The following is a 23,649-nucleotide window of genomic DNA, read 5'->3' on the forward strand; positions in this document are numbered from 1 at the left end:
GCCAATTGGCATGCGCTTGGGCCCACAAATGTGGATTAAGGAAGATCTTTAGCGGGGTGTCTGGGTACCTCTGGTTATGCAGAATCTTCTAGCACTTCCTTCAGTCTTCTACTTTTGCCGTAACTGTTGTTTTGATTCCCCTGCAACTGGATTGCTGCCTGTCCAGTCTTGTCTTCTTTTTGATGGCCTGCCAATTCGTGGAATCTGTTCATAATGTTCGTAAAATGCCTCTCTGGTGTCTGGTGTGTCTGGAGCTGGAGTCAGTGTTTAGTTTTGTCTTTGGGGTTTATTAACCGTTGACATTTGTATAACGCACGTCGCTGCCGCTGTTTTCTGTTTGCTGTTTGCTGTTTGCTGTTTGCTGTCGCTGCCGCTGTACAGTTATCCCGTAATTTACTCGTAATTCGGCAGCCACAAAGTACGAGTACTGCGTGTGCCGTTATGGCACATTTTCATGTTTTACGAGTGCTAAACACATGTACCCGTGTGTGTGTGTGTGTGTGATTATTCCCAGGAAAGGCAATTCTTCCAGCCCAGCCCAGCCCAGTCAGTCGTCTTCGTCTTCGTCTTCCAGCGTGCTCCATTTTCTGCTGGATTACAAAACTGCGCGAGTGAGTAGCCGCAAGTGGAGATACTCGTAGAGATTTGCCGCTGCCGCTGCCGCTTTGGCCATTTGTTGTAATTGGCATTGCTGCAAATCAATCAAATCACATTGGAGCGCTGGCAATTTGTCTAATGAGTGTTGCCACAGGTAGCAGCGACAGGCAGCAGCAGCCTGAAACTGGATAGCCAGTAAGTAGGCAACTGCGAGGTGCTAATAACCATTGTAAATTGAAATGGAAATGGCATGGAAAAGTGTCCAGTAGGTACGGTACTCTAGTAGAGTATTTCCTCCACCCCATCCCCATTCGGAGTCCCAATCCCAAGTCCCCAATCGGCAGCACCTTCTGCGCCTTGCGTTGCGTCTCCCCATTTGCAATGCGATTTGATGCAAATGTTAATTTGATTGTGGCTGCTCGATGCACTGCTGCTGTTGTTGCTGCTGATTGATTGCTCTGCCGAATAGATACATAGATATGTATATAGATATATCTATAGATATTTAGAATAAATGCGCATTTCGATGAGGCCGCCGCCGCAGCGCAAAAAGGAAGCAAGTACGAGTAGGAGTCGAGTTCTTTCCTTGGACTTATCTCTGGCTGGCTCTGGCATACATTGAACCTTTCGGCTGATAAACAAACTAGATATAGATAGACAGACAGACAAAGAGTCATGGAGTTGGTGCATATTTATGAGTGGATGGATTGTATGATTGTAAATTGCAAATTCTAAGCCGCGCAAGGTAGCAACTGCAGAATATCTAGAATTTACCAGAAGGAACATAACGTTTTGTGCTCGGAACTGAATGCCATTTGAAATATTTTAATAAATTATTTCTTGTAAACGTAAACAGCAGCCACTAACCAGCCACGTCCTTGACTAGTGTTTGTGTTTGGTTTCCGATTCGAATTCGCATTCGAATTCGAATTGCATTCCACTCATTTGCATGCTGCACTGCACCAAAATCATTTATCTGTGACAGCTTCGAGGGGTTCTTTGGCCAAAAACCCGGCACCTCTGGCTTAGTCAGAGCAGAGCCCAGCCCAGGTTTTAGGTCCCTGCTTGAGGCTCACCTGAAGCACTTCCGCTGCACTCTATTAAGCACTTGTCTGCTGCCACTCGACGTGGAGAAACTTGGCAACGCCGCAAGTGAACGTCTGCCAACATGTGGATGGGGCTCTTGGGTCTCTGGGGGCTTGGAGCTTGTTGGCTTGCTTATTTTTTCGGTGCGGTCGCATCAATGACCAAGTGAGGCGCTCGCTCGCATGTGTGTGGGTCTCCAGTGCATTTTCCTAGCTGCAATTTGTCTTGTTTATTGTTGTTCGACTCGTGTTTGTCTGCAAACCACAAAAGACAACAGCGAAAACACACACACACACACACACACACGCAAAGATCAAATTGATGGCAGAAAATCAAAAAGCAAAAGCAGCAGCAGCAGCAGCAGAGCAACGACTGGGCTGAGATCGGGTCTAGTCAACGTTGTTGTCTAAGTCCAATCTAAACTAGTCGAGGCGTTTGCGGTGGCTACCACAGAGTGCATTGACGTGTTGTTTGCATGTGCCTCTGGCACCACAGCACCCTCTGCCCCCTCCTGCAGCACCAACTCTCCCCGAACAATCTTCTCAGGCAAGTTTCGTTTTCAGCTTTCTGAAGAATCGGCAGAAACTTGCAGAAAAAACAAGATTTTTTATTTGATTTTTGTCTGTCGGTCGGTCTGTCGGTTGGTCTGACGGTCGTTCGCTTCGCGAGTACATTGCACTTCACTTCCCCCAAAAGCAAAGCCAAGCTAAGACCAACTCCGACTACGACTCCGACTCCGACTCCGAGCCCGAGCCGCAGCTCCCGAGTCAATGGCTGAGCTGAGTGAGGAGGATCGGATCGGATCGGATCGGCATGGTACCCGATCTCTGCTATGCCATGCTGTGTGTGTGTGGCTGTGACTGTGACTGTGGGTACGCCTACGTGGGGAGGGGTACTGGGGGCACGTACACGTAGGAAGGTAGGTTGTTGCCTCGGAGCGGTCGTTACTTGTTGCTGTTGTTGCCGCTGTCGCTGTTGTCGTCTTGGAAAACTGGGTCAATCACTGCCTCGCTTCGTGTTTCTCTTGCATCTCTGGTGCCTCCTTTGGTCGGACTGGCTTTTTGGATGACGGCGCCAAAAGAGTGTAAGTTGGTAACTTTTTTATTGCTTTTCCATTTGCCTATTTCTTCTTGCCTGTTGCTGCTGTTGCTGCTGCTGCTGCTGCTGCTGCTGCTGCATTTGTACTTGTAATTGCTGCAGATTGCTGAAGCGCGATTTGGCCCAATTTCTTGGGCATTCTCAGCCAAAGTCGAGCCACTTCCGCTCCGGCTAACCTTTCCTTTGACCTACCCTCAGCTCAGTGTGGCTCTCTGTGACATAACATAGCTAACGGTTAAACGCACTTTGGCCGGTCACTCAAAAGTCGCAGACGGGGAAGAACGTGTTGCTGTTGTTTCTGTTTATGTTTTTGCTGCACTGTTGCCGGCTCTGAAAGGTTCTCATTCTCAGCTGTCATACAGAACGCCGGCCGGCACAGCTCGACTCCGGATCTCTGACTACAAAAAAAAAGACAAAAACTGGTTCTCTGCATGCGTCTTGTTCCGTCTACGTATACGTATTGTCTGGGCAGCAGAGTACGCTGTGCGAGTACGAGTACGAGTACGAATATGTTTATGTTTGTTCTTAGCCGACTTTTGTGTTTTGGTTTGTCTCTCATGTTTGTGTTCCGTTTGTGTCACGAGACCGCTGAAGTAAGTCATTTAATGTGTTTTAATTCCACAGAATTGGCGGCATATGAGGTCTCGCGTCAGTTAATGGAAAGGTCTGTGCGACTGAGAGATCCGCTGAAGATACTTGCGCCGAGTGGCAGTCGAGCTTTTTCGTTTGTCAAGTCGAGATTCTTAGATGGAGAAGATTACGACTGAAAGATTGGCTTTTGTTTAAACAAAAATCCACTCTGCTACTTGTGCGTTTACCATACACATAATGCTAGTTTTCCTAAACGTGCAAGAAATAATAGGAATTAACGGAAAAGCTTAAATCGATTACCTAAATCGAAGCAGTCACACTTAACGTTTAATCAAAGATAAGTTTGAATAAGTAGAATCCATTTCAAATTAAAGCGGGTACATATCCTGCACTGCAGACACTATAATTTCCCGTTATAAAGCACTGCCAGGAACTTTCAATTTCCAACTTCGAGTCTTGAGTATGCAGCGTCTTGAACGGAATCCACAGAATCGTATTTTCAATCATGATCAATCAAGTTGTTTGAATTTTTCGATCAATACCGCCAGAAAGCAGCTGTTCCTATTGTCACGATAATTTTAGCATTAATTTATCGATAGCATACCACGTTGCACAGTGCTGCCATCTGGTAAGTACGCGCAGTCAGTGCATGAACCATATAAGTCTAGATGTTCGTGTCTCGGCTAATGTAGGGAAACTGCACAGTGGCGCCGATATTTTGAATTCAGAATCTATATGTTTCGGGAACTAACCGCTTGTCAGGCTGTTTTTCATCTGATTTTTCAATGGTTTTGAATTAAATTTAGATACCGAAATATTTCCGTATAAATGCTCAAACAAGGAAAACCCTTTGCCAATTTTAAGCAAATTCAAATTTATTATTTATCAAAAATTTATTTGCCATCATTAGTTTATTTTTATTTGGGTAAAATTGTTGGATTTTCATTCATATGTAAATCTACTAAAGAACGATTTTGCACACTAATACAAAAATGTTAATAATCTGTGCCCTAAGATTATGTAAATACAATTGCGGATGATTTGAGAATGAGAAAATTGATTGATTGCCTTCGCTGCGATTCGAATAGGATTCAGATCGCTGGAGACTGTTTGATTATCTTTGGATGAGCTTAGTTCATTTCATTTCATATCATATCATATTATATATCCTTTATCGTTTATATTTATGCGTTGCCAAACTGTTTTTTTTCATCAGTCTTGAGTGCAAAATTTGTGTGGACATTTCTCGAGAGTTTTGTGTGTAAATTCGCTTTATGTTTTTATTTCCCTTCAAAATACTAGACGCTTGTCTTGGGGTTTTGCATATAAATAATCATATAATTAATATATAGAAAAATGGGTGATTGATTTTGTTTCTTTGTTGCCCTTAAATCAAATGAAACGCTGCAGAGTACGTGAACTGTGGGATGGTTGGATGGTGGGATATGGAAAGTGGCTGAAAAGTGGCTGCGAGAAATGCGATAGACGTGCCTCCGGTGTAAAGTGTAGCGTAGAGAGCCGAAAGTACAGATGAAAGATGAAAGATGAGCGAGGGTGATGGATGGGAAATGAGCGTGAATTACAGATAGAGATGGGAATAGAGTGAGAGTGAAAGTTAGATTAACACAGCGGTGAGAGAGGGTTAGGGTAGGGAGGAAGCTAGAGCTTTTGGAACATTTCCGTTTGATGTTCTAACTACGCTTGACCTTTCCTGTCTGTCTGTTTGTCTGTGTGTGTGTGTGTGTGTGTCAGTAGTAGTGGTGATTGTTTATCCATGTGTGAGTGTATCTGTGTGTCTGTTTGTCAGAGAATGCTGCAATGCTTGGCCGACAGCTGTTGCCGCATGCCGCGCAGAAACACGCGCTCCCCCTCACGCACGCACCTCATTCCTCTGGCCACACCATTAAATACAATCGCCCTCGACCTCCTCCTGGTTAACATCGGGATCGAACTCGTCGTCGGCCGTTGCCTCCTGATACTGCTGATACTCGGACACCAGATCGTTCATGTTGCTCTCCGCCTCGGTGAACTCCATCTCGTCCATGCCCTCGCCGGTGTACCAATGGAGGAACGCCTTGCGCCGGAACATGGCCGAGAACTGCTCGGAGATGCGCTTGAACAGCTCCTGGATGGCGGTGGTGTTGCCAATGAATGTCGAGGACATCTTCAGGCCCTTGGGCGGTATGTCGCACACGGCCGTCTTCACATTGTTCGGTATCCACTCGACAAAGTACGAGCTGTTCTTGTTCTGCACCGCCAGCATCTGCTCGTCCACCTCCTTCATGGACATGCGGCCACGGAAGACGGCGGCGACGGTGAGGTAGCGCCCATGCCTCGGATCGCAGGCGGCCATCATGTTCTTCGCATCGAACATCTGCTGGGTGAGCTCCGGCACGGACAGCGCCCGGTACTGCTGCGAGCCGCGCGAGGTGAGGGGCGCAAAGCCCGGCATGAAGAAGTGCAGGCGCGGGAATGGAACCATGTTGACGGCCAGCTTGCGGAGATCGGCATTCAGCTGGCCGGGGAAACGCAGGCAGGTGGTCACCCCGGACATGGTGAGCGAAACGAGATGATTGAGATCCCCGTAACTCGGATTGGACACCTTCAAAGTCCTAAAGCAAATGTCGTACAGCGCCTCGTTGTCGATGCAGTACGTCTCGTCCGTGTTCTCCACCAGCTGATGGATGGACAAAGTGGCATTGTAGGGCTCCACCACAGTGTCGGACACCTTTGGCGAGGGCACCACCGAGTACGTGTTCATTATGCGATCCGGATACTCTTCGCGTATCTTCGAAATGAGCAGCGTGCCCATGCCTGAGCCGGTTCCACCTCCCAGCGAGTGGGTTAGCTGGAAGCCCTGTGGAGCGAAGGAGAAGGAATATTTGTACATGTGTGTGCGTGTGTGGGTGTGTGGGTGTGTGGGTTGTGTTGTGTGGCACTCACCTGCAGACAGTCACAATTCTCGCACTCCTTGCGCACCACATCGAGGACATTGTCCACCAGCTCGGCACCCTCCGTGTAGTGGCCCTTGGCCCAGTTGTTGCCAGCGCCCGACTGCCCAAACACAAAGTTGTCCGGACGAAAGAGCTGTCCGTAGGGTCCCGAACGCACCGACTCCATGGTGCCCGGCTCCAGATCCAACAGAATGGCACGTGGCACATATTTGCCACCCGACGAACGCGTCACCGCTGCGTTAGAGTTGGGCATTACAAAAGGTATAAGATTGGGTGGGTCTGGTCGTACCTGACGCCTCATTGTAGTAGACGCTGATGCGCTCCAACTGCAGATCACTGTCGCCCACATAGATGCCATTGCAGTCGATGCCATGCTCCTCCGAAATAACTTCCCAGAACTGAAAGGAAAGGAAGTGGAAGATGTGATTACAACTCAATCAGACTGCCTCCCGCATCTTTCTTGTGTCCCGCTTTAGTGGCAAAGATAATTCCTTATCTGCCTCCTATCAAGAGGCGACATCCATTACGAATATTTATCAAGCTCTCTGGCTATCGCCAGATATTTTAGCACAATTCTCGCACACAAAGTGTTAGTTTTGGGATGTGCTCCTCGAGTCTCTGGAGTCGTTTATCAACTTGAATAATTGTGCCCACCCAGCCGTGTCAGAGTTCATGTTGGGCCTGACATATGGCCGCGGCCGCAGCGACCAGAGACCACAGTAGCGGGGCAAAAGCAAAGAAAAACAATTCTAAAAATGTCTGTTTTGTTGCCTCCACCGATGTGACAATGTGACAATGTGACAAACAACAAGGCGCAGCCGCAGCCCATAAACTTTGAGGTTTTTCCAAACAAATATATAGTCGTACAATTTTTTGGAAGAGTCCATATATGGGGAGGGCTCGCTCCTCTGCGGCATCAAAAGTGAGACAGATTGCCCCAAAAAACACACACAAAAAATATGGTCAAAATGGGAAAACCAAATTTATGTTTAGTTTTTCCAACCCGTCGTCAGAGTTGTGGACGCATGGGGACATGCCCTGATTTAGTGCTAAATTTAAAAGATTCTCGCACTCGCACACGTCCGGGCCAGTAAAAAATGCGTATGCCTACACGTATTCCCCTCACCCCTCTCGATGTATGGGACGTACACTTCCAAGAGTTTTGCTGCCTGCATCGCTCCTGGGGTGCAACCTTAGGCAGCGAAAAAATGCATTTAAAAATAGTTCAGCCCGTGGGACGGGATAGGATGGGATGGGATGGGACCGACGGAGAGGCCACGACTCCGGCTGCGAATGGCTCTGACTCATACACGATATATAGAGAGACAGAATCTTCTGGCAGGCCAACGACCCAACACGAGGCATAGGCCAGGGACTGGGACTGGGGCTGGGTCTCTGCATGGCGACAACATCATTAGACGGGGCCCCGCATTGAATTGCTATAAATGAAGTACATCATGGATCGAGTAGATTTATTGAGGAAATGCTCTGCAATTGTCTTGCTGCGTTTAACAGCAACCAAATTGGGGAACTGCTGCCAGAGTTAGTTACACACAAATTGGGGGATTGCTGGACTCCATTTTCGGGCTCGTCTATGGGTTGTGGGTCTCCAGTGGTGCGAGACGTGGCCTGGCCTGGCAACAGCCCACAGACGCGTGGAGAGGAAATAATAAAAATGTTAGCAATGTCTTAGATATTTCCCTTTGGCACTTGAACTTGACGGCTGAGACTTGAGTGTATAAACAAGACTGAGGACTGGCCCTGGCTCTGGCTCTTTCTTTTTGTTCTGGTTCTTTTTCTGCCCATGGCGTCTGCATTTTCGTTGTTTGTTTAAAGAGAGAAACTAGCAGCAGATGGAGAAACAGAAAAACTGAATCCCAAGCAACTGCAATCTTAGCAAGATCATCAAATTTAATTGGAGTGTGGCCGCTGCAATTACGGAGAGCTAAACCATGGCAGCCGCAACAATAAAGCTCACTGTACACAGACGGGATGGCGGGACGGACAGACACAAAGCCACAACGAATATGAAAACTAAATTAGCACACAAAACTGTTGAAGTGAAAAGTCGTTTTTCATCTGTGCCCCTCATGCCCCACCCTCTCTGGCTGTTGTCTTTCCACTCACTTCCACTTCCACTTCCACTGCTTCTTGGCCGACAATCGCTGATCGCTTTACTTTTCCTTTACATTCCACCAATTTTTCGTTTCGGATTTTTTCCTTTTGATGATAATAGTTTGATGCCCGGAAAATTGCCTTTTTTTTCGGTGAATGCAGCAGACTGCAGACTGGATCGTGAGAGACTCCACAGTAAATGTGGCATACAGTTAGATTGTAATTATAGATTTACGGATCCATAGATGTTGAGGCTGAGATTGATTCCTCTGTGGCAAAACAATTCTGTGTCCAATTGGAATTATGGTTACATTTTTTATGTTTTTTTGTATGCTTAAATCATGCATTTAAGTTGAGAGATATTTGCCCGCCTTTTCCGCAGAGTTTACCCCACGAAAGACTCTACATTTTCCTTTGTAATTAATTTTTCAAAAAGCTCTGCTGCATGGCAACTGCAGCTCCACTCCTCTGCCCTCCCCCCAGCCACGCCTGCATGCGATCATCTGGCGACGGGCAATTGAGACGCCCTCATTAAGTGTTGCATGTCTGGAAGCCGCCATGTAGTAGCCAAAGACGAAGACAAAGACGAAGACTCCTCCACCAGTGCCCCTTTTCTAGCTGTCTTGCTGGCTCTTGAAGAGGAAATCACTCGGGCATGAACTTGGAGCCAGTCTGAAGCACAATCTCTCTCTCCCGTCTGAGGATCACTGACTTTCCGGTCCGTACTGCCTGCCTCTTGCTGCAAGTTCTCTCAGCAGAAAGAAATGCGCAAAAAGAGACAGCAAAGGCAAAGTATTTGCCACCAGATATAAAACATTTGGCATCAAGAGGAATTCTTTTGATTGAGAAGCTGAGAGCTGGGGGCTGCCACCCATCCGATGGGGCATTTGTCTCTTCTCCCAGCAGCTGCTGTGGGGTGGGGTGTCAGTTTGTGGGGCGATAAGAAATCTGTTCAGCAAGCGAGTGGGTTTATTGACTTGAGTATGAACAATCAGTTGCAAGTCTCGCTCTTGTAAACTGGGGTGCATAATTAATATGCATTTGTTGTCGTTTCGTGTGCTAAAATCGGATATGGAGAACCAATCCTCAATTGGTATGCAGCCCAGCACCGATATCCTGTAATAGTATACCTCCCCGCGAGGGTGACTCACTTCCTTCTGGGCTGACTTGGGCACTTGTGAGGTTTTCCTTTCCCTGCCTGTCACATTTTTTGAGTGCTTTAATGTCCACTCAGCTGTTCTTGTGGCTGTTTTTTCATCGGACCTCGTTCGCTACTCTGCTCTGTCTTCTTGTTTTTTGGGGTCTCACATTACGAGGGGAGTTCGCTCCTCAAATTACCCAGCCAACTGCCTCGCACTGCCGAGTATATCTTATTCCGTGTCCGTGTAGTCTGTCAGCTCTCTGCTCCATAAAAACCATTACTATTGCCGAAATTCCCAGAAGCACAAAAGCACAGGCAAAATTTAGTTTTTAAATTAACGTTGCCGCCGGTTCTTTGCTGACTTTGAATCTGACTGTGATTCTGCCCCTAAATTGAGTCACAACAAACGATGATGAAGATGCTTATGATGATGATGTGTTGCCCGCTTATCTTTTATTTGCTGCTTAGCTATACTCTAATTTGCTAATAATGTTATCAGCAATACGCGCAGTGCTCCAAACGTGACACACATTGCAGCAAGTAGGTGGAACTGGAAAGTAATCAAAGCATTGACATTGATTCCACTGAAAAATCCACTCAACGGGGACCCACTTGTCAATGCCTCAAGCAAAAATGCACACAGAAAAACAAAAAAAAACACAAAACAAGAGCCAAAAAACTGGTATTGCCAAAAATCAAAGAGTTTGCGTTGCAAGCCGGTTACCTGGCTGCCTCCTTTAGCGGGTGGCAGAAGCGGGAGGCTGCCACCAGCCACCAGCCACCAGGGTTTTGGCTTTGCACACACAGCGCTCGTGTTTTGGGGCATGTCGATTGTGTGGGTTACCCTACACTCGTCCAACACTTCATTGCAAATCGGAAATTGGATATTGGATTGCATTGTTTGCTTTTATCGAGCTGCCGTTTCCCGAGAACCGCTGACAAACGATAAGTTCAGGCCTTAGCTGTGATTAGACGGCTGAAGCCTTGATGCATATTTATACACCAGCTATAATCGAATGAGCTGCCACTTAATGTGATTTCTGATTTAATTCTATAAGTATTTTATTTTCTTTCCAAACTAAACTACAGCTTTCCAGCCAATATATTTTTGAATATTTTCTGCTCTGCACTTTCCATGCTTATTTTTATTGCAGCTCTTTTTTTGTGGTTTCTTTGGCCGTGAGTTGTAGAGGAAGGAAGCTCAAGCAAAGCGAAAAGATTTCACCGCAAAGATAATTCAAAAGATTTCCCTTCGCGGCACAGGCAGTTGCAGAACTCAAGAAAGAAATCTCGAAAACGCTTCCCTGGCACTTTTCATGCTGATAATGCCATAATTCTCCTCAGTCAGTCCCTGTTCCTGCTCCAGCCCCACCCTGGCAGGAGAATTGGGTTCGCAGTGAATCACTTTTCATGATGTGCAGCCCAGCCCAACTGGTTTTTTATTTTCTTTTCTTTTTTTTGTGTGTGTTGTGTTTGGCAATCAGAAAGAGCATTGCAATGCCGCACAAAGTCAAACAATTTCTTTGCTTGATAAGTTTTTTTGTTGCACTTTGCATTTGATTCAAAGTCTGGCTTTTTGATCTGTTCTCTGGCTGGTTTTTTTGTTAATTTTCTTTCGCTTTAATTGCTGATTGCTGAGCACGCTGAAAAAGGCTGCGACGGCGCACTGGGCCCCCACCAGTGCGATCATTTTGGAAACTCATTGAAAAACGTTTTCGGTCATTGTGCATAAATTAACAATCGGATCGGCCAGAGGCAACAAAAAGCAGAGCTAAAGCAGAGAGGCAAATAAAATAAAAAATAATGAGGCTTACCTTAGCGCCAATTTGGTTGCCGCACTGGCCGGCCTGCAGATGGACGATTTCTCTCATTTTCCGACTGGCTGTAGAGGGGAGACTAATGCGAATGCGCGACTGGGTGGAGAGCCTGTGGGCCTGTGTGGAGCTGTGGCTGATTGGCAGGTCTGAAACTGCTGGAGGATGCACACACTGCTGTCTGTCCTTTTGCTCGGCTGCTGGCTGTTGGCTGTTGGCTGCTGGCTGCTCTGTTCTGTTGCACTGGTTGCTCTGGATGCTCTGGTTTGGGCAACTTTACCGCACAACTCACAAAACTCAACTGATCAACGCACGAGCACGACGACGATGACTGCCGGCCGAAGCGAAGTCAGCGACGATGATGGTTCGTTCTAGCGACTGTCGGCTGAAGCGCTGAGCGAGAGGGAAGATCACACACATACACGCGGGCGACAGCGTGACTGCGCGGCAGCAGGCTGGCAACTCACGCACGCAGCGCTGTCGCAGTCAATTCGTGCAAGCAGCGGGGTGGTTCGGACTGCAGCGCGCTCGTTCGGACTGCAGCTTTGCGCGAGTGTCTTATGGCAGCTTTAATCACACGAACAAGAGCACGAGCACGAGCACGAAGAAGGGACAAGCAGCAAGCGAGAATATTATGAGTCCCGCTATTTATAATCGATGCCAGGGAGTCCATAACTAGGGATGAGTGTCGAAAAGGGAACTGCAGATAAATGTGCATTAACCAACTTAATGGCTGCATGAGAGTCGCTGCAGTTGGAGCTTATCAGAAAGCACTCCCAAAGGCTTTCTTGTACTTTCTTAATTGTAAAGTTTCAGTTCCAAATGAATCCCCTATGCCTGGCCTGATCGGCATGCCAGGCACAGAAATAGGTAGCTCTATGTGCGTCTCTCATTGTATACTCGTATCTCCCTCTGTGTGCCTCTGTGTGTATATATTAAGATGTCCGTCTGCGACGGCACCCCGTCGACGTTTTCCTGTTCCTAAGTTCACACATTTTTATGCTGTCAACTGCAGCGACTTTCACGTTCTAATTTTATCTGGCAGTATGCACAGGTATGCAACTCCTCTTCGCTGCGTATCTTTATCTGTGTAATTGTATATGCATCGGCATACTGTTATCCGTGTCTGTGTGTGTTCATGCACTTCCACTTCCAAAGTGTCACCGCAGTCATTAGAAATGTTTCGTCTTCTTACATGTGTTCTTCCTTTCATTTCTGTGCTCTCCTAATGCACTCGGCAAAAGGAGAGATGTGTATTTATATCCCCTATCCCCAGTCGTCGTGTAGATCTTCCTCCTCTGCTGCTCCTCCACTTCTGAGATTCTCGCTGCTCGGCGGCGTCTATTTCCCATTTTTCTGTGGAAATCAATCAATGCCCCAGCAAGACAATTTGTAGTCGTTTTACTTTCTAATTGCATTCAAGTTGAAAGAGCAAGAGCACACAGCTTAAGTAGAGTGAAGAAAACTCTACGGGATAGCAGCGAGCAGGGAAAGGGAAGACTGAGGAGTGTGCAGTCCTCAAGTGCCTATTTCCAACCGAGGCAGCCAAACCGCAAAATTCGCTTTAATTTGGACTCCCCGACTTGTGCGAGTTTTGCTAAATTTAAATATGCCACAAAATAATCTCAAATTTACGAGCCTGCATACCAACAAAATGTTTGCATTCAGAGACGACAGGAGATGCGACCATCAATGAGAGTCTATGGCGACAGTGCCACAAAGGAGAAGCTTTTCCAGGTCTCTGGACCGAAGGAACTACAAATACCTATGTAAATTGCCGACAATTTTGGCTGGTCAATCGGAAGCAGGACGTGTGCACAATTTTGTTGCAACAGGCGTAGTCGGCGAGGGGTTTCAGCGGGAGGAAATGGCAAAATGGATCGCAGTTCTCATTGGGCAATGAATGGCAGGAATGCGAATTTTAAATTGAATTTGGAGAGCAAGTAGCTGGCGATTTGGTACCCAATTGTCACCAAATACCGCCCTCCCATGCCTCCTATTTGTTGTAAATCTAAAACCTAAGCAAACAAACAAATTCCAGAGAGAGCGAACTTTCCTTTCTTAGAAACTATCTCAAAGTTTTGCAACAAACACAGTGATTGCTTTTGCCAGGGTAAGCTTTAAAGCTGATTCCCATCCCCCCCCACCCCTGCAAGGTGGGGCTGCCAATGGGTAGGGCTACGCCTATGTCAACACGCACAGCCATGTATCCGTCCCTGTACTGCTGTATCCTTGTGAGCATAAAGCCCACCATTACCACTTGACTGCTTTGGCCTGCATCAATGGTACTGTGTGTGTGAACTGATGTGTTGATGTGTGTGTGGGTGTGGGTGTGGGAAAACCCTAACAAAAAGTAACAAATGTTTTTTTAGGATTTGTGTTTTGGGAATTTTTGCACTTGTGTAAATGTAAACGCAACGCACAAAAAATATACACAAACACACGCAGAGAGAGAGAGACACGAGAACAAATGTATCTATGGGAATATCCAAGCAAGGATATTTAAGCATAAACGATACGCCCACAATGTAGCTACAAGGATACATATTTATGTGTGCATCAACCATTTATTGCAATCAATTTTATGATTGCTGTTACGCATTAGCATGCTTGCATTATTTTTACATTTCTACATACATTTATGTACATGTAAGTGCCACAGTTATTAGCGTGTTAACAGAGAACGCTGCAACGCCCTCAACTACATACATAAATACACAATCATATTTCTATAGGTTTTTGATTGATTTAGCCAGCGAAAAGGGAATTTATATATTAAGCAGGCGGCACTTTTACATTATTTCATGTATACATATGTACATATTTTGCTACATATATGTAATTATCATTCTCTCATTTCTGCCATTGACAATCTCATTTTTGAAATGAAATTAATTTTGCATAATTGCTTTTTGGTTTTCCCGTTTTTCTAGCCCGTTTTTTTTTTCCTGTTGCTGTTCTGTGCGGCTGCGGCTGCGGCTGATTTTTGTATCCTTTGGCTGCATTTTAATTGAATTTGATTGATTTTTGCTGATGTTGTGGATGGAAAAATAATATTGTTGTAAAATCGTAACACCCCCTAGACTGGGTATTGGCAATGGCAAATGCTTTGTCTGTTTGCCACAAGCCTGAGGCTTAACAGTGCCACCAAACAGGTGTGTGCCAGGGGATGTTATCAATCTTTCTGCTCCTCAACCAACACGTGTGGCATGCCCCAAGGCACTTAAAGCGAACATGAAATCTCGACAGAGTCTTAAAGGGAGATTTCTGTAATATATTTTCCACTTTTCGTTCAATCTCGTTGCTGCTCCTGCCCAAGCCCTTACCTCAAATGTCAGCCAACTTTTAGCTGTAAAATTTATGCAACTAATTTTTTAGTACTCCCTCCGTCGCGACGGAAGGGACAACCACCAGATGCTGCTGGCCAATAGTTTTTGTTGCCAATTAGTTGTTTTAATTGCAAAAACGTTGCCAATTATGCAACACGAGGCGAGACAGGAGCGTTGCAACAAGCGTTGCAGCTACCAAATGACAATTTAATTGTTCAGCCCTCCAACCACCTCCCACCCACCTTCTACCACCCATTCTAACAGCTCTCCTCCACCCCGCAATCACGTATATCACGGCCATGTGGCCGCTTGCACCTTGTTGCCACGGTGGCAATTTGGGTGGAGAAATTCTCCAGCGCTTATGGACGAGGCGCAGCAATTTCAATAAATCTTGACAATGCCCTAAAAATATTAGCATAATAAAAGGCGCGACAACAGAACAGAAGGGTCAAGTCAATATTGTGGCAGCCTCCAGCAAGGGCTTTCAACGCAGTTGCCACATTTACACAGGGAGAGGCAGGCAGCAGGCAGCAGGCAGCAGGCCCCAGCAGCAGTGTCGAAATTTATGTCAGCAACAAGCTAGCAGCCCGGCGCCGCACAGATACGATACTCCAACCAAACGACCTTAATACGCATAATTTTCGATGGGAGTTGGGGCAGGCTGGAGGTGGAGGTGGAGGTGGAGGTGGAGGTGGAGCCATGCCATATAATGTGCTGCAGGCATCGATCAGCAATAAAAATTCAAATTTCGCACAGAGCGGCACAAAAATGTCACAGCAAGGCGGGACTTCCATGGAATACCCTGGACTGGGGCAGTGTGGACTGTTACGACAGATGGAAAGCTAAGGAAGAATTAGAGAAGAATTCCAAAAGCTTGGAAATTATATTTTTGCGATCATTTTGCTTGGCATACTTGTAGGAGGAAAACTCTTTCTTTTGTTGGCACCCAAAAGGGCATGCCGGAGGATCCTTTCGAGCTTGTCCTTCGTCTTTCGTGTGTTAGATAATATATTTGATTGTGCGAATGTGTGTGTGTGTGTGTGTGTGTCTGCGTTACATTGTAAGTATTGGCTTTGCTCAGCTGACTTTAGCTGCCCCCCCACTCACTCACTCTCTCTCTCTCTCGCTGTATCTCTCCCACTGCCGTTCTGTGGCGCCTTCACAATTTTTGCCAATTGGCCAACAAGTGTTGCCAAATTGCGTTGCGGTTGCTGCCCATAAATAACGGTACTTTTGTCATTTATACACATAAATTGCAGCAGACGCTGAAACGCGAAAAGAACAAAAAAAAAAAAAAGGAAAAACAACCAAGAATAGCCGAGAGCCAGAGCCAGTAAGCCGATGCTGGGAGGCCAGACCTGGCCTGTCCTGGCCCATGTCCTGCTTTGGTATTCCGTTAAACAAAAAACGAGCAACACAAAACACCGAGCAACGAGCAGCGAGCAGCGAGCACACTCTGGCCATCGCATAGGCCTCCTGCTATCCATCCAGGCGATGCCCGATGCCCGATTGCCGCTGCCCACACTAACGACATTGGCGACAGAACGCAGCTGTCGCTTGCCATTTGGCAATAATTGTTTAATATGCGGGCGCATAAAGGCGGTCGGCGAGGTGGCTTCGGCCCATAAAAAACAACAGCAGCAGCAGCTGCAGGAGAGTAAACCCTAGAGAGACAGAGACACAAAGAGAGAGAGATTGGCCCAAGCAAAGCTTAGCCCAAGGCCCACGTGTGTCCTGTGTGGTGTCCAGTGATGCAGTTACCCCATGGAACTCCCATTCCAAATGGCACTCAAAGTTGCCTCCTAAATATAAAACTAATTCCGTGACGGGGGAAAAACTTTGAGAAGCGAGAAAAGCTAATTGCGTTTGGGAATGTCCAAAAACGGAGTTCGACAAACGCCAATTTGGTTCAATCAAGAGCCGGAAAGCATGCAACACATTTCTGCTGATTTGCGGCGCTGCCTGCCTGCCAATGCCTGCCGCACCGCACATGCTGACTGCAGTTAATTACAAAACTGTCAAATCCAAAAGGTGCCACGAATCAACGAGCCAACGAAGCAAGCAACCAGAGAAGGAGCAGGAGCAGGAAGTGGAGAGGCGCCACACAAACAAACGCGAAACACACACAAAGGGAAGCAGCAGCAGCAGGTCACACCAGCAGTGGCTGGTGGGGGGGAGGGGCAGACCAAATAGGCAGATCTCCCAACAGCTGCCGAACCAAACAAAAAACCAACAAAACAAAAGCAGATTGCAGCAGGAACAGAATCAGGGGAAGCAGCAGCCGCATGGATTGGAAGTTGCATTGTGCGAAGTTTTTGTTGTAGTTGTACGTGTGTGTGTGTGTGTGTGTGAAATATAATTCTGCCGTATTGTTGTATTAAATGATGTCAACAGCAGCCTCCGTCCAGCAGCAAGTCTGAGTCTCGGCAGTCGAATGCCCAAACCAAATCGAATTTAATTGCATTGCCGCCGCACGTTGGCTTTTAATTAATTTTTGCTGCCTTCTGCTGCTGCAACCCGAAAAGGCCAAAACCAAACAACCTAAACACACAAACACACGGGCGGCACACACACACACACACACACACAGTCGAAGCTCCGACAGGGCAACATCAAACGTCATGCACAGGTGCAATGTAATTAGCACGAACTGACATCGCTCGCCAAGGACCACGCGGAGTCGTGGGTGCAGGAGGGGGAGGGGTGGCAGTGGCAGTGGCAGCATGAAACATAAAAACAAAAGCAAGCAAAACCTTTAAGCCCAATTGCATACACGCAAAAGCAAGCCGAGGCGCACAGGAGCCCAGCGCGGAGTGCAGCATAAACGAATCTTAATATACTCTAAATATTTCGGTTTTGCTTGTAAATAATAGCACTTGCTGTGCCCCAAACGCTGCAACCTGAAAGTAGACAAGGAATTTATCGAAAATTCAATTAAAAATCAATTAAATGTACTTCCCCTCATCTTAACTTAACATCCTTCAAGCTACACTCAGTGTATGCCAGACTCTCCACCCTATTTCTGTGAGTGTACTGCAGACAGTGGCAGCAGGAAACATTGGTGCCCCTTTGGTAGTAGCTCCACTGGCAGCGTTTTAATAGCTTTGAAATTCCAATGGCAGCTGTGGCGCCATCGCCATCGCCAGTGCCTCTCCCACTGCCTGCGCCTGCTGTGTCCTTCCGGCGCAAAGCTTTCTAAATGAGCCCAAAAAGGAACGTAAAGGAAGGCCAAGCCAGGACCAAGGAGCCGCAATGGCAGCCTGCCCGTCGAACATTTCCAAAAAATTATTGAAAATTTTTTAATTTTCCCACTTACGCAGGGCCGTTGCACGCGAAGTTGCAACAGCAACAAAAGTGGCGGGCCAACAGCAGCTGGCACAGCAGTTGCAGTTGCCAACGTCCTCGTTGTTGTTGCTGTTGTTGTTGTTGGTTTTATTGTTATTAGCTATGTGCGAACGCTGCCAATACGCGTATTCATGCACTCCACTCTGCGAGCCCACAACTGCCAGTTTGTTTATGGCATCGACGATGGCGTCGCGAAAATACGGAAATGAGAGGCAACAAAAAGGGCGGACGCTTGGTGGCAGCTGCCACTGCTGCCACTGCTGCTGCTGGTGCAACTTTATGTGCAGCAGAAGCCGGAAAGCTGCAACACATTGTAGACGGGGATATCCGGAAATACATTTAGAAAATCTTTAACTGGCAGCTAGATATTGCCAATGGATGGAAAACTGTTACCAATTAGGATGTGCGGCATCTGTAAGTTGTGCTTAGTTGCCCCTACCTTGCCTTGCAACTCGCTTCAAATTCTTTGCCACACTCCAAATGCAGCCACAAGTAAACTCACACCCAGTGCTACCCCCACGGACGCCGTTTGGCTTGGAATTTGTGCTCAGCTTTGTTTGCCATTTCTTCGTTTTTTATGATTGCCTGCCACAACTTTTTCGCCATCGATATCGACGACGCTGCGCTGCCTGCGGTTGCCACAACCAACGTTTCCTTGTTGCTGCTGCTGCTGCTGTTGCCGTTGTTTTGTATGGATTTTGCACATCGTTTATCTTAGACGACGGGCAACGGGAGTCGCAGCTGCCGCCAGCGAGCGGAAATGGCGTTAATGTTGCAAGAGCAGCAACTGCAAAAGTAGCACCCAACACACAGCAACAGCAACAGCAGCGGCAACAGCAGCTGCCAATGAGCGAGAACTTAATCTTGGGGATTTAACACTTTCGATATATCTTGCGGCATTGCTGCTGGATGCAGTGGCCAAGTGCCGGAGGTGGCATCTTCTGGCCGTAAAACGTATTGGCTACCATTATCGGTTAAGCTCTCACTTTATGGCCAAGAAACGCGCAGGGCTTTCCGCATCATCTTTTGGTATCAGTCGTTGGTTTAGTCGTAGTGTTAAAAAGTACAATGGGAAAACGTACGAAAAAACATTTCTTAACTAACTTAAAAGCGGATCAGGTCAGAGTCCCGCTGTGCCCGTCTGCAGGGACCTATATTGCTCGCTGCTCAACTGCCTGTAGACGCCATCGCGATTCAGGTAGTATATGGGATCCGCTAGGCTCGTCAGATCGTAGCCCTCGTTGGCCAGCTCGCGCTTCTTCAGCTTGAAGGTGGCCGTGCGCGGAATCTCGTCCAGCAGGCGTATGAACAGGGGTCGCGCGTAGGGCGGCAGGCTGCCCCGCAGCACAATGGAGAGATAGTCCATGTCCACTTTACGTTCCGGATCCACAATCGCTGCCATGCCAGCCTTGCCCTCCACATGGGGAATCTAAGGGAGAAGATAAGCGGCTTATCGGACTGACTTATCGGGGGAAGTTCCGCACTGACTCACCTGCACACCGTACACCACACAATCCTCGAGGCCCACGCAGTTCGTGATGATGGCCTCCACCTCCTGGGTGGCCACATTCTCGCCCCGCCAGCGGAAGGTGTCGCCCGTGCGATCCTTGAAGTAGAAGTAGCCGAGAATATCGCACACCACCATGTCGCCAGAGTTGAAGAAAACATCGCCGCGGGCAAAGACGTTCCGCAGCAGCTTCTGCTCGGAGTCGCCCTTGTCCGCATAGCCATGGAAAGCGCTGACGGCGCGCCGTGGATTCACTTTGCCCACCAGCAGACCGGCCTCGCCGGGCCGGCAGCGGATGCAGTGTCCGCGTGGGTCCTTCAGCAGCTCCCCCGTCTCCTCGTCGCAGCGCAGCACCTGCACGGGATAGATCTTCTGGCCGTAGATGGGCACAAAGCCAATGGCTCCCACGCGATTCGTGATGTTAATCAGGTTGGAGTTTCCCTCGGTGGCGCCGTAGATCTCGCCAATGTTCGGCACGGCGAAGCGGCGCACAAACTGCGGCCAGATCTGCGGCCTCAGCCCGTTGCCGTACATGAGGCGAAGGCGGTGATGCTGCTGCTCGGGGTTGTAGGGCGTGGCCAGCAGGTAGCGGCACAGCTCCCCAATGTACTGGGCCACGGTGCAGTCGTGCCGGCTGCAGTCCAGCCAAAAGTTCTTGGCCGAAAACTTCTTGCGCAGCACCACCGTGGAGCCGTTGAGCAGGGCCATGCCCACGCCCACGATTCCGCCTGCCGTGTGGTAGAGGGGCAGGGGATTGTACACCACGTCGTCGCGTTTCAGGCGCAACATGTAGAACGTGCCGGCGGCCATGAACAGGAAGCGGAGATTGGTAATGACGGCCGCCTTGGGCAGTCCCGTGGTGCCGGATGTGTACACATAAAGCAGCTTGGAGCGTGCCTCCTCTGCCGCGCAGGAGGGTGGCAGGGCCAAGGCCTGTTGCGTCGTCAGTGCAGCACTTAGGTCCACGGCTCCTGGCAGCAATTCATGCCCAGGCACGGACCTCAGCTCCTTGTCCGTGTACTGATAGACGGGAATGCATGGCAGCTGCTCGTTTTCGATCAGCGATTGCAGGACATCCATCAGTTCACTGCCAAATATAAACGCCTTGGCATTGGCCACTTTGATGGAGTGCAGCAGCGACTCGCCGCGCAGATTGGAGTTGATCAGCGCCGTAATCACGCCCAGCTGCGAGAGGCCCATCCAAATGCAGGGATACTCCAGGCGCGTCTCCATCAGCAGCGCCACACAGTCGCCCCGCTGCAGTCCCTGCCTGCTGAAGAATCCCGCAACCTTCTGGCTGAGCAGCAACGCCTCGGCATACGTGATCGCTTGATTGTCCATGACGAAGCAGGGCTTCTGGGGCTGCGAGCGAGCCAGTTGCTGGAAGCAGCGCGCCACGGTGTAGCCCCCTCGATCCCGCTTCAGCAGATACAAGTTGAGGGCCAGAAAGCGCTGCAGAGCCCTGCAAGAGGACGCCGGTTAAGTATGAATTGCTGTCTGATTCGAGAAGCTACTCACATGATGTCCCGCTGGGCCGTCATTACCAGAGCAAACACAAATGTGGGACTCCGCAGCAGCAGGGCCAAAAGCACTGCAAAAACGAGGCTGGCCACGGCACTATCGCAGCAGAAGCAGAAATAAACCAAAGATGCCACAAGCAGGGTGCCCAGACGTGTGGCAAGCTTCTGTTTCAGGTTGAGCTCCAGTTGAACTTCCATTTTCCATTTCGTGCCAGCGTCCTCCTGGTCACCTCGGTCGCCTCTGTTCTCACTCACTGCAAAGGCCAAATCCATGATTAGCACCAGATTCGGATGACAGCAAAGGCAAGGCTGGCAATGTATCACCTGACACCTGACACACTGGCAATCCCTCTAAACACCGATCCTTCCCTTCCCTTACCACTTGCCTAGGGCAACCGTCTAGCACCGACTGAATACTGATAGTGTGGGGGGAGCCTCTGATATGCGTGTCACGGCGCTTCCCTGATAGCGATTAAGTTAGTGGAACGCGAGTTCTTATCACTGTTGTGGTGGGTGTATTGGGGAGTGGGGTGTTGACATGGTCTTAAGATAGTTGAGGCGTGAAAAGTCGAACAAATGTGGAAAATACACTGTGAAACAGGGTTTGGGCTGCAGCAACAGATCGATCGTTGATCGTTGATCGTTGAGCTGGAACCATAACGCTGAATGAATTCTGTGTACAAATGTAATTATAATTACAGGCAACGAGTCTGGTTTTGCTTTTATTTGAATACAAATAGTATTGGAAAAGCACTTTCAAGTAGTTTACTATTATATATCCGTCTTAAGCTTTGTGTTTGTGCGCTTCTATGACACCTTTTTTTGGGCTTGGCGCTAATTGGCTCGTATTATATTCACTTAACTTTGACGACCTAACCTAATGACTTACACTACAAATTATAGTCGCAGCAGTCGAGCGTGGAAACTTTTACGCCTCAACGAGAGTGAAATCTTAACTAATCTCTCAATATGCCCATTAAGATAAGCTGCGTCTGCAAGTGGAGTGGGTGCCATGTACTTATCGGCAAATTAAAACTGCACTGAAAGCCATTGAACCTGGAGCTGGAGCTGCTCGCAAAACAGCTGACATCACAATGGGGCAGGCAGAGCAAAACAATTGCTAGGTGGAAAAGTTGCAGCTTTAATTATTCAAGAGCGAGTCATAAATCAAAGCAAAAACTGTCAGCGAGGCGGTGCAAGCGTACCCTATTCCATTTCCCGGTTTACAAATTACTTTGCTCACTTTTTCAGATTTTTCTATTGCTCAAAATTGAAACAGTTTTGCGTTTGTTCCGGGCACAGCCTTGGCACAGTGATTCCCTCCACAAGGGTTAACGAAGCTATCAAGTACCACGGACAGACCGGAGACAAAGTTCATTGCTACTCGCGAGAATTCCAGTATGGACATGCGCGACTCCATCTCTATCTCTATGTAAATAAATATGTACACCACGAACACTATGTGATGTGTGTGTGGTTTGTTTGCGATCGAGTGGCGTCTATGCTGGGACCTTGACTTATTTCGTATTCCGCTCACAGCTCACTACGCACTTCTTGGCACTGCCTTCCGCGGGCTTTACATTACGTGTGCTGTGGTCATCCATGGCTACAGCGGTTAAGTTTTATTCCATTTACACAATAGTTCTGAGCGATTCGTGGTTGTCAGCGTGTCAGCCCCCGTCATGATCAATGCAATTCACTTTTCAATGTCAGTGCAGCAGCGCCCACTCTGCTGTGTTTGTTCTCTTCTCCTCTTCTTTGACATACTTTTTACTGCACGAACGCCAACGGTTCTTTCGGCAAAACAGAAGCACGCAAACAACAACACTCGACAACAGAGATCGCGAAAACGTTCAGCTCGGCCGGCAGCGGATCGTGGAATTGAGCAGAGCAGCGTCCGGCTGCCGGTCTTTTATAACCGAAGCTGCTGCGCAGTGTTCTCAGAGAGTCGCTCTCTCGAGTGTAAGCTCCAAAGAGGGAGAGAGGGATGCTCAAGGCATAACAAAACAAGGTGGTGGCCTCAAGCAAGAAAGCTCTCACGATATTCACATGTGCTCTCTCACTTAAGTTGTTTGTTTAGTCATTTGTGCGAGCCAGAGAGAGTGCGATACCGTACATAAATACACCTTGGGTGTAAGCATTGAAAGTTGTACAGGCTACTCTATAGTACCCTAAATCTAATACTACAATCACCAGCCATACCAATTGAGATTTGTTATTCACTTGGAAATCAAATGTTAGCTTCAAAGTTTTTCCAATTGCCCGCACACTCGATTGACTGTTGCCACGTGTTGCAGGTGGCAGCATTTTCCGGCTATTCCAGCAAATTTCTAACACTCTCTCGCTTGTCGAATTTTTTTAATTAAACATTTTTTATATGCCATTGGCATGGCCCGATGGGGCGATGGAAAAAAACAAAAGCCAAAAACCAATTTGTCGCTGCCCCAACTTCTGCCTGCCCCTTAAAGAAATGCCTATGTCAAAATAAATTAACATAGAGCAGCGCAGGCAGCAGAGCAGCAGCAGCGCAGCAACAGCAGCAGCGGCTGTGA

General features: G+C 47.9%; 2 protein-coding genes and 1 pseudogene across 3 annotated transcripts; 1 reads left to right on the forward strand and 2 right to left on the reverse strand.

Moving 5' to 3' along the window:
• Nucleotides 1–5,088: 5,088 nt before the first annotated feature.
• LOC117578654 (tubulin beta-3 chain) lies at nucleotides 5,089–11,634 on the reverse strand. Its single transcript, XM_034264272.1, has 4 exons — nucleotides 11,397–11,634; nucleotides 6,616–6,724; nucleotides 6,316–6,560; nucleotides 5,089–6,229 (listed from the first exon to the last, which is right to left on the reverse strand). The coding sequence occupies exons 1-4, from the start codon at nucleotides 11,451–11,453 to the stop codon at nucleotides 5,276–5,278; spliced, it is 1,365 nt and encodes a 454-aa protein (XP_034120163.1). The 5' UTR covers nucleotides 11,454–11,634; the 3' UTR covers nucleotides 5,089–5,275.
• A 3,390-nt stretch (nucleotides 11,635–15,024) lies between these two features.
• LOC117592362 lies at nucleotides 15,025–15,571 on the forward strand (annotated as a pseudogene).
• Nucleotides 15,572–19,094: 3,523 nt separating this feature from the next.
• LOC117578652 (long-chain fatty acid transport protein 4) lies at nucleotides 19,095–22,989 on the reverse strand. Of its 2 annotated transcripts, none has more exons than XM_034264269.1 (4): nucleotides 22,865–22,989; nucleotides 21,096–21,351; nucleotides 19,563–21,039; nucleotides 19,095–19,499 (listed from the first exon to the last, which is right to left on the reverse strand). In XM_034264269.1, coding segments are annotated over exons 1-4 (2,043 nt in total). In that variant the 5' UTR covers nucleotides 22,866–22,989; the 3' UTR covers nucleotides 19,095–19,190. The 2 variants fall into 2 exon arrangements, with proteins under 2 accessions (XP_034120160.1, XP_034120161.1); XM_034264270.1 differs by lacking the exon at nucleotides 22,865–22,989 and adding an exon at nucleotides 21,422–21,440.
• Nucleotides 22,990–23,649: the final 660 nt, after the last annotated feature.

The sequence above is a fragment of the Drosophila guanche genome, unplaced genomic scaffold, assembly GCF_900245975.1.
Source record: "Drosophila guanche unplaced genomic scaffold, DGUA_6, whole genome shotgun sequence".
NCBI lineage: Eukaryota > Metazoa > Arthropoda > Insecta > Diptera > Drosophilidae > Drosophila > Drosophila guanche.